At 55.7% G+C, this 10248-nt stretch overlaps 1 protein-coding gene across 2 annotated transcripts; it reads right to left on the reverse strand.

Moving 5' to 3' along the window:
* Positions 1-2417: 2417 nt before the first annotated feature.
* Positions 2418-8579, reverse strand: CPXM1 (carboxypeptidase X, M14 family member 1). Of its 2 annotated transcripts, XM_016215791.2 has the most exons (14): positions 8336-8579; positions 6928-7107; positions 6662-6771; positions 6402-6541; positions 6208-6298; positions 5454-5604; positions 5282-5370; positions 4826-4949; positions 4548-4744; positions 4282-4461; positions 3899-4196; positions 3584-3723; positions 2848-2950; positions 2418-2748 (listed from the first exon to the last, which is right to left on the reverse strand). In XM_016215791.2, exons 1-14 carry the CDS (start codon positions 8505-8507, stop codon positions 2507-2509), a joined length of 2217 nt encoding a protein of 738 aa, XP_016071277.2. In that variant the 5' UTR covers positions 8508-8579; the 3' UTR covers positions 2418-2506. The 2 variants fall into 2 exon arrangements, with proteins under 2 accessions (XP_016071277.2, XP_016071278.2); XM_016215792.2 differs by lacking the exon at positions 4282-4461 and having other exon boundaries at positions 8336-8562.
* Between the last annotated feature and the right edge of the window lie 1669 nt (positions 8580-10248).

A 10248-nucleotide genomic window follows, 5' to 3' on the forward strand; every position in this document is an offset into this window, starting at 1 on the left:
TATCACTCATACATCCATAAACAATATAAATCAATTTTCCTTTTGTGTTTTGCTTATTTCACTCAGAATTGTTTCAATGAATCATCCATGTTGTGTATGTATAGTGATTATTTTCATTCCTCTATACAACTCCATTGCATAAATGTACCATATTTTATTCTCTTGATCGACATTTGGGCTGATTCCAATTTGAGCCTATTAATAATAAGGCTGCTATAAGCATTTATTATAGATGTATCTTTTTGCACATGTGTAAGAGTTTCACTATAGAATACATTGTACAAAGGGGCATCTGTGTCTTCAGTTTTGCTAGATTATGCTGAAGTGTTTGTCTTGTCATATATGTCAAGTGGACTGCAAAGGCAAATGCCTCAAATGACACATGGTACGGACATAATTATTCAGAGTTTATTAGAGAGAACTACCAGGCAAAGTGTTGGGAGAATGCATATTGTCCCAAAGTCCCTTTATCCAAAAGGTGGGTTGCTAAGCCGGCAGGGCTGATCTCACTGTTAAAAGAGCTCCAGGAGGAGGGCCCCATTCTCACTGTAGCTTACATATTTATGAGGAAGGTAGGAGGGATCTGGGAACCTCTTGGCAGCCACGTATCAGACGGAGCTTTCTGGCCAGGGAAATGTCTTGCTAGAATGGGGAAAATCCAGAGCTTGGACGTCAGCTGGAGGAGTTCACATGCCATTTCAGTTATGCTGAACTAGCTGATTCTAGGCTTCCAAGGGACAAACCTGGGTGTGTTCATTTGTATCATTATATAATGATGTCCCTTTCTGTCTCTGGTAATTGTCTTTGCCTGGAAGTCAGCTTTATCTGATATTAAGATAGCCACTCCCAATTCCCCTTGTTTGCATGATACATCTGTTTTCATTTTCTTCCCTTCAAGGTACCTATATCTTTATATTTGAAGTAAGCTTATTGCAATATATAGTCAGGCCGTGTCTTTTAATTCGCTCTGCCAATAAGCTGTGCACTTATGTGTATTTTAATTATGTATATTAAACTCCAATGAATAAAAACAAATCTTTTTTTTTTTTGTAATTGATGCTGTGTAAGAGGAGTTGGAGGTGGGGAGAAAGGAGCTTGGAGATGGGAGATGTGGCACTAAATCCCTTGTGGTCTCAGATTGAAAACTTGAGAGGCAGAAACAGAGAGACCTCAAGAGACAGAAACAGAACAACAGCCCGGCAATAGGCAGAGCTTACATAACAAAAAGCTACATGGCTGTCTTTGCACCGTATGTTACCTGTCAGTATTTGCCCCATTCATGCCCTTGCAAGCTCTCCTCTGAATTGCAGGGGGCCAGGGGGCCTGGAAACTACATTTTGTGGGCTTCCTTGCAACTAGGTTACAGTTATATTTTGCCAGTGGACCTCATAGATTGGAGATTAGAAAGTGGGAGGAAGAAATTATTCTGATTCTGGCTCTAGCCATGGCAAGTGACCTCTGATCACAGGTGTGGCCCCAGGTCATTCTGGGCAGGAGCACCAACATCAGCAAAATACGGGCTTATAAACACCAGGCCACCTGTGTTCTCAGCTCCCTGAATTCTAGGTAAAATTCCCTTCTCCCTCCCTTTTTTCCATCCAATTCTTCCAGCACCTTGATACCCGATTTCCAGCACTCCCTCTCCCTCTGCTTCAAATACCTACAGTGGGTTGTTTTCCTGGCCAAACAGACTGACACAAAACTTCCCCTTCAGTCTGAAACTAATCAAATCCTGCCATTCTTACCAACACTTTCCAAAAATGGCTGGCGAAGGAAATTCAAATGCTCAGCTGTTCTATCTTTGGTTGTCTCCCTCTTGGAGGTGTCCCTGTCCATACCCCCACAGTTGGCCCATCTCCCATCTAAACTCCTAGGACCATCACCTTTATCACACCTTCGGCCATTTGAGTCCCTGTGGATCTGCAGTGGTGGATTTCACATGTATGGGACTCCCATCTGTGCTCCCACAGCAACCAGCCTCTACCTTGGCACACCTCACACTGTGGTTGGGTGGGCACGGTCTATCCTCGACTCCTTGCATACTTGGCACCAAGCAGGTGCTTCCGAATGTTCAACAGCTCCTTATGAGGCCAGCTGCAGAAGTTGATGGGTTGATGAGTTGCTCTACCAAACCCTAAGTTAAAAAAGGGAACAAGGGACAGGGCCCTCTTCAAAGGTGACCCGGCAGCTCCATGTCACTGAGGGGTAACCTTCAGAAGTGGCCCAAACCCAGGTGAGGGCCTCTTTTCACACTGTTTTTCCAGAAGTCAACTGATGAGAGTGTGCAGGTGTGTGCAGGATAGGACTGGGGAGGAGGGGGAGCCGAGGCCTGGCCCAGGGAGAAGACCTGGGACATGGAGTTCACAGGAAAACGGGCGGAGGTGCCAAATGCTTTAATGAGCCCGCGCACCTTTCCCCCAATTTGTCCCTCCCTCCCCACTGCTAGTCCTCTCCTTCAGTTCAGGACAGGTCCAGCCTGCCCAAGGCTCTGCAGCTGCCGAAGGTGTTAACCCTTCCGTCCCCTCAGCCGCTCCAGCCGCCTCCGGAGGTCTGGGGGCACCTTAGCCCCGGCTGCCAGCAGCTCTCGCAGTCTCTGTTTGGGAGTCTTGGTGAGGTGGAAATTGCAGGGGACAGGGCCCTCTTCAAAGGTGACCCGGCAGCTCCGTGTCACTGAGTGGTAACCTTCAGCACTGGCAGTCACCATATAGTTCCCTGGGGTCAGCAGGCGCCAGTAATCCCCGTCCCACGCTGAGGAGTGAAGAGCAGATCAGGGGCCAATGATGCTCAGCTTCTGGCCCCACCGAAAGCCCTCCCTCACCTCCACCATCCCCTCCCCGCCACACACACCCGTCGTTACGTCGTGGTTAATTCCATCCACAGCAATGACAGCATCAGCAATCCCAAGCTCCGTGTCCTTGTCGCGCACAACTCCTGCAATGCCCATGCGCACCTGTGTGGGGAAGCTCATCAAACCCTTTCCCTTCTGCACGACCGTGACCTTCAGTTCATTTCCTGGCTCGGTCCCCCTGCAAACCTGATAAAGCTGGTAGGTCTGTTCCTAGGTGACAAAACTGACAAAAATATCTCCTGTTGATAAACTGCATCAGGACTGGGAGAGCTATAAACACCTGGTAGGAAGGAGTATCTTAGGGCTTCCCCAAGTTCAGTGACCCTTGTTATGGGCTTGTCATTTGGGAACCCTTGGAAGCTATACTATGGAGTCATTGTAAGGGACAGGTTCCCGTGGAATATGAAGCGTCCACACCACGGCCCTTCCTGCAAGTGTGAGTCATTGCTGAGAGCGGCCCTCCTGAGAACAGCCCCAGGAGGACTCTGCGGACACGGCTTAGCCTGCTGTGGGGTCTGCCCTCTGGCTAACATGTCTGACACCGCCCTGCTGGCAAAACGGGTTTCCTGGCCTCCAGCCCTGCAAGTCAATCTCATGACCTGTGGCTTCGTGTGAGTCAGGATGCTAGAATGCTCGAGGGAACCTTAGGTGACCCCATGGGGGGAGCTGCAACCTGAATGGAGGGCAGCTCAGTCAGGAGTGCCGGGCTGGCTGGGGTGGGGATTCGGCTCCGACCTGTTCCAGGTAGGTGAGGAGGGCCTCTTTGTTGTTCTCCCACTCCTGGGGCAGCTCCGTCTTGTGAGGAAACTTGTCACAGGACAGTTCCACAGTGACCTCAAAGCAGTTGGTGTGTAGGTAACTGAAGTCATTCATGCCTAGGGGAACCACACACACTGGAGCCCAAGGGGGCAGGCTGGGAACCCGCCCTCATGCCACCCTCCTCTGGGACACTCGCCCCAATGGGAAGTGACGCCAGTACTGTAGGTGACAGCAGATTCTTATTGGGGTAGGGTTATGGGGACAAGGTTAACTCCACCCTCAGGCACATACTCCCAGGGACCGTGTGCCAGTCAGCCCCGTTGATGATGTTGCCATGTAAGGAGAAGTCCTGGTTGTGGCAAGGTCGGCGATCTGGGTCCTGCATGGCCCAATTAGTGCCAGCATAGACGGTGCTGAGCCAGCGAAACACAGCATCATCTGGGGTGGGTGTGAGTTCCTGGGCAGCCCATGGTGTCCGAGTCATGTCGAATGGGTAGGACACCACGAGCTCACCCCCGTGGAGGTTGGCACTCAGCACAAAGGGGATCCGCTCCATCCACTCGATCACTGCCCGAGTTTCAGGAGCCACCTGAACAGGGGCAGGTCAGGAAAGGTGGGAGTCAGAGACAAGGGCCCCCAGGGTGGCCCTCCACCACTGCCCCAAGAATACTCACAGTGGCATTAGGCAGGGTGTAATAAGTGGGCAGTGGCAGGTGGTGGTTGGGGAAAGTGTCAGGCATCAACCCATCGTCCTCTGCTTCCCACAGTGGTGTGTTGAGGTCAGCAAAATTATGGTTAAGGTCAATGCCCTGCTGATTCCAGCGGCCCTCTGCCCAGCCCACCAGCTCCGAACCCTGCCGGAATAGGGGCTTGGTCAGCCAAGCAGGCTCCAGTCACCCTGGGAGAGGGAGCAGGGTGGCCCTCATGCCAGGTGGCTTACCCGGCGGAAGGCAGTCTCATAGCCATCAGGGTTCATGGAGGGCAGCAGGTGAATGCGTGTCTCCGTGAGCAGCCGTGTCACCCGTGGGTTCCCTCGCAGGAACTCATGGCACAGGAACTGCATCAGGAGCAGGAGCAACTCCCGCCCCAGGGCCTCATTTCCGTGCATGCCGGCCACATATCGAACCTCAGGCTCTCCTGGGAACACACTGGGGCTCACAGCTGTTTCCCACCCACAGCCCTCCCTGTGCCTACCTCCCCCGCCCCACCTGCCAGTACCCAGCTCATGCTCCCCAGGATGGTCCGACATTTCCATCACATACAGCTTCAGACCCTGGAAGCTCTTCCCGATGCTGTAGACGCGGGTGATGTTGGGGCACTTCTCATTCACCTGCTTCATCAGCTGGGGGGTGGGGGGTGGGAGGATGGACCCAGGGGTCAGACCCCATGTGGCCATGGACAGACTTAAAAAAGCCAGTGGCAGGCCCACGCAGATGGGAACACCATGGCACGGTACAGGCGGGGAGAAGCAGCAGGAGTGAAGAAAGCCTCAGTCAGGGAAAGTGCCATAACAAGGGAAATTGGAACAGCGTTTAGGAGTTAAGAGGAAAGAAGGGTGAGACAGTGAGGGTGGAAGAGGTGACATGAGGGCAGTTGGAACAGGTTATGCTCTGGTGAGAAGGGGACCTGCGATAGGCAGCTCCTCCCTCTTGGGTCATAGGGGTTATGTCTGACCTTCCTCATGGCCTTATAATTATGATGCTGGAAATCCAGAGGGTCAGAGGATGCCAGTGCAGGGGTCTCAGGGAATGGACCACTAGGACCTGGTAAAGGGTGAGTTCATGGTAAAGGTGAGTTTGCAGTGAAGGATGCACCCTGCCCATCCAGCCCTTGTCTGACTGCCCACCTGAGACGGGGCAGGCCAGGATCTCCGCCCGGAGGCAAGATGCACCTCCCTGGAGCCAGGTCTGGGGCAGCAGGCGAATAAAGCGGGCCACCTGGGGCTCAGGCAGGAGGTTTAGCACTGGTGTCTCTGGGTCGGAATTGGCAGGAAATACCTGGGGGTGTCAAGTGCTTTGGTGGGGCTGCTCAAACCCCAGCGACCTGGCCTAGGACCCAAACTCCCCATCAAACCCACCCTGGTGGACTTGCTGAAGATTTGTACTTGGCGTCAAAGACAGACCCTGGCCCACGACTCCTGCCAAAGGGCAGCCCTAGGCAGCCATGGTTTCTGGCTGGCTCACAGCTCATTAGACAAATATGGCCACACGACTCAGGAGCAGCCAATCCTAAAACCAGCCAGGACCCCATACTATAGCCTGGTATATAAAAGGGTCCATGAGATGGGGAGGTGAGAGGAGATGCAAGGACCAGAAACCCATTGTCACAAGGGGTGCTATAGCAGGAAGCCGTGGCATGAAGAGGCACCCACCCCAAGGAAGAAGTATTTGGGGAGAATACAGACATGTTCCAAAGCAGCCTGGCTTCTAAGGTTGCCTGCTTGGCGCCACCCATCCTAACAACAACCTTTTCTCCTGGAATGCCCAAGTGGGCATCTGATCCTTGTCCCCAGAAGAGACCCTGGCCAGCCCAGCACCCTCAAGTGGGCTTGCTGCCCAACTCCCAACATAGAGGGCCCAAGCCACCATGGCACTACGCACCGCATCCATCCCACTGCTGCGGTTCCTACTGCCCCACCAGGTCCGACTGTCATTGCTGAACTGGACCTTGTATGAGGTGACCCAGTCGTACCTGGCAGAAGAGGTGGGGAGAGGTCATCGGTGGCCCTTAGGACTCCCGCCCCAGCCATCCTGAGTCTGCCCAGGATTCCTGGCCTGGGGCTAGCATGCCTCACCTCCAGATAGAGTTCCTGCCCTGGGTGATAATGCCTGAGAAGCGGACAGGGTGCCTAGCGTCCACCTGAAGCCATGGCTCAGCATCCTGCTGCTCAGCACACCAGGCCCCATCGTATAGATCACCATCTTCCAGGCCTGACTGTGGGTATAAGACATGGTAATCAGGCCCAGGTGGGCAGGGTGAGTGGACCAGAATTGGGAGGAGGGGGACAGGAAAGAAGGTTCTAGGGGCTGCCTTGCTCTGAGTCAAGATGCTGACCTGAATGTTGAGCCGTCCTCGGTGAGGTCCAAGACCAAGGGACTGGCTGCTGGATGCCTCAAACTGGTTATCTGAAACTCGCAGGGACTCCAGGCCCAAAGGCGGACAGCCTGGGGGCAGGAACAGAGCAGAGACATAGAAGAGATTATCAAGAAGTGGAAAACTGAGTCTAAGCTGGCCCAGCTAGATGCATTCCTATGTTCGTGAGGTCAAGTTATGTTAGTTCCTATGTGCTCCAGGGGCTGAAAATCTGGGTAGGACCATACCTGGTTCTTGCACCTCGGGAAGGTCAAGGGTCCCTGCAGGGCTAGTGGTCACTGGAGGCCTGGTGGTCACCGGAGGCCGGGCAGTCACCAGGGACCTGGGGCTAGTTAGCTTCTTTCGCTTCTTCACAATGACCTTTTTCTTCTTGATGATACGAATCTGGACATGCTGTTGTGAGGTCCCTGGGACCAAGGAGGCACAACACCAGGGAAGGAAAGAATGGCATGAAACTCCAGATGGAGAGGTCTGCCACCCCAAGAAGGCCTGCAAGCCCCACCACAAGTATCTTAGGGCTTAAGCATGGACTTAAAGGCCTGCACAGTCTGATCCCAACCTGCTTCTCCGGCCGCTTCCTTGGCTCCTTCTCCTTCCTGATTTGACTACATGCTTGGCCAGCCTCCTCTGACCCCTCCATTGGAGAGCTACACCCAGCCACTAGGAATTATTTGGTCGCTCCAAAGAACTGAGTTTGGTTCTTTACCTCTAGACTTTGCACTGTCCCCTCCCCGCCATACCACCCACCACCACCTCTGATTTTACTGCCTAATTTCTATTCTTCCTTCACATCTCAGATGCCCTTCAAGGAGCCCTCCTTAGCTCCAGACTCAGCGTCCAAAAGCCCCTGTGCCACCTCCATCACTCCATCTGTCCTCTGTGCTGAGATATCCTGTTCTCAAAACCATGTCTGCCTAGGTGCTCAGGCCTCCCAGGCTGGGCCTGTGTCTTGGTCGCCCTTCAGCATAGGGCCTTGCCTACCCACCCAAGCTCCACAGGTACCTCCAGGACACGCTGTACATTTTCATGTCTGGTGCCCCTGTGCTTTTCACAGGCAGATTCCTTCTTGGCTGCCCTTCTCTTCAGCAATTCCTGATTCCTTTGTGAGCAAGGACCCAACAATGTCTACTTGCCTCCTCTGAAAAGCCCTCCTTGACTGCCATCCCCTTGCCTTTCTCCTCCATGCTCCGGCATTTGGACGTCAGACAGCCTGCCTCTGCCCGGACAGTGCCCCATTCCTCCAGACAGCCTCAGCAAAGAGTACTCTCCCTCCCTTTCTCTGGCTCCTTCCTTCTAGCCCCTGCCCTCAAAATCTCTCCTCTACAGTCTTGCTCTGAACCTTTTAGTGTCAGTGCCTTTGCACCTCTCTTTCCTCTCCTTCTGACTCTGGTCTCAGTTTCCTCATCTGTGAAAAGGGAAGATTTGGGGCTGCAAGAGGCAGCGTCCCACTGGCTCCTGTCCCAGGACTGCTGACTCGGTCTGGCCGGGAACTGGGGCTGCTGAGTCAGGATCTATTGCACGGGTTGGAAAGTGAGGGTGAGTGTGTGAGTGGGTGTCGGGGAAGGGTCGTCACACAGGGGCCGGGTGTGGGGGCAACCGACGTGCGGGAGGCGCGGGCCCCGCGGGAGAGCTCACCGTTCTTCTTCCCCGAGGGCGGGTGTGCGGGGCTGCTGGGCTGCGCTGGGGCAGAGATCGGGGCCTCCAAGGTCGCGAGCGGTGCCCGGCCCAGCACGGAGGAGCCGGGCGCCCCCAGACCCTGACCGACGGCAGGCGCGAAGGCGGCCAGGGTGAGCAGGAGACCCCACATGGCGAAGTCCGGAGGCACGGAAGCGCGGGCCCGCGGCGGGCGGGGGGTTCGCCCTTTCCTGCCGCCGGCTCCGGAGCCCCCCGCCCCTTCCTGCGGCGCCGCACGCCCCCTAAGCCTCCGACCCGCCCACAGCCCGCTCACTGGCCCGGGACCCCGAAGAGGAGGGCACGGGAGGGCGGGGCGCAGCGAGCGGCGGCCCCCCGACGGCGGCCGGACGCCTCCGCGCGCCGAGCCCGCCCCTCGCTCCCCGCTGCCCTCCCGCGCGGCGCTCCGCCGTCCGCGAAGCCCCTCGGCGGCCGCGGAGTCGCTGCGAGGCGCCTGTCCGACGCGGGCACCTACTCTGTGCCGCATTCCAGGCGCTTTACGCGTGGCCCCCCACCTCGTTTTACAAACAGGTAAACTGAGGCTCAAAGCGGCTACTGACTTAGGCAAGGCAGCAAAGCTGGGGACTTTGGGGGGGAAACTACAGCCCAAGGGGGAACCCATCCGGAGCCCGAGTCCGCCCGCCAGGGCGGGTGGGACGGAGGAAGAGCGCGGCGGGAGGAGGGAGGGGGGCCGGCCTTCTAGGAATCCTCCTGACGGACAGCCCGAGGCGCCCAGCCGGAGGCGGCGCGTCCCAGCACAACCCCCACCCCACCCCACCCCGGCCCCGCCTCCCCTCCTCCTTTGCTCCCCCGCTGCCACGTTCTGGTGTTACATAATCCAAAAAGAGGAGCCCGAGCGGGTGCCCAGCGGGCTGGGGCCGGGGGTGGGGGGGTGGGGGGGTGGGGGGGTGGGTGGCTGGGCCGAGGCTTGCTGGGCGTCCTGCCCTCTCCCTGCCTCAATGCTCCTCCCGGGGCCCGCAGGCCTGAGTCTCTGTCCTCGGTAACACCCCCATCCTCCGATTCCAGAGCCCCGGACCCTGCACTTTCCCCCTCGAAGACCCTTTTGACTCTCCCATGCTAGGGTCGCCTTCCCAGAAGGAAGGAAATGCGTCACTGCGCGCCTCCGGACAATGCTTTGCCCTTCAAGGAGCCCCAGAGAGATACTGCCATCCCACCTTGAGAAGTGATGGCCGGAGGTGGCCAAGGAATCTGGAGGAGGAAGGGCCCTGAGCAAATTTTTTTTTTGCAGGGCCACTATCTATATAAACTGTTTGAATCACCCAAAGTCAGCATCTCCGCACTATTCTGGTGGCCCTATCTGGTAGGATCTCTGGAAAGAAATACCGCCCTGCGCTCCTGGAACACCACCAGCCCAGAGGACCTCAAAAACGCAAGTCCTGGAGCTCCTCAGGCATCTGCTGCACCCCACCCCAGGGTAGAGGCGCCCTGTTGGGTGCGGCCAGAAAGGCACCAGATGTTAGTCCAGTGGGGTCAGACCCGACCTGGGTTCAGCAACCTCGGTACTTGAGTTCAGGCTACAAAAGAATTTAGAGCCAAGACTCAAACTATAAGAGAACATTTATTTGGAAAATCACAGGGGTAGAAGTAATTCATAGAAGAAATGGGCTTAGGAAATAGGTTGTAGAGGCAGAAGTGAGGAGGGTAAAGGTGACTGGCCTGGGGGGATGGGGAGGGGAAAAAGGAGGGGGAAAAGGCGCTGGCTTGCTCCGGGGAGGGAGGGCGCGCTGGTTCCTCTGTCCCAAGGGTTTTAAGAGTGGAGATTTTAGGGGAGGTCCCAGGAGAATATCTCAATAGACTGTTCAGCTGCTTTCCAGGTTCGTCCTTTCAGGGTCCAGGTCTCCACTAATTGATTGATC

Source organism: Miniopterus natalensis, chromosome 7 (assembly GCF_054644295.1).
Source record: "Miniopterus natalensis isolate mMinNat1 chromosome 7, mMinNat1.hap1, whole genome shotgun sequence".
Classification (NCBI taxonomy): Eukaryota; Metazoa; Chordata; class Mammalia; order Chiroptera; family Miniopteridae; genus Miniopterus; species Miniopterus natalensis.

Excerpts from the sequence above, each read along its gene's own strand:
- CPXM1 (XM_016215791.2), bottom strand. The coding sequence starts at position 8,507 with ATGTGGGGTCTCCTGCTCACCCTGGCCGCCTTCGCGCCTGCCGTCGGT. Across the intron at positions 4,462-4,547 it reads ATGAGACTGCCTTCCGCCGG|GGTTCGGAGCTGGTGGGCTG; the intron begins GTAAGCCACCTG and ends CTATTCCGGCAG. Across the intron at positions 4,197-4,281 it reads ACACCCTGCCTAATGCCACT|GTGGCTCCTGAAACTCGGGC; the intron begins GTGAGTATTCTT and ends GCCCCTGTTCAG.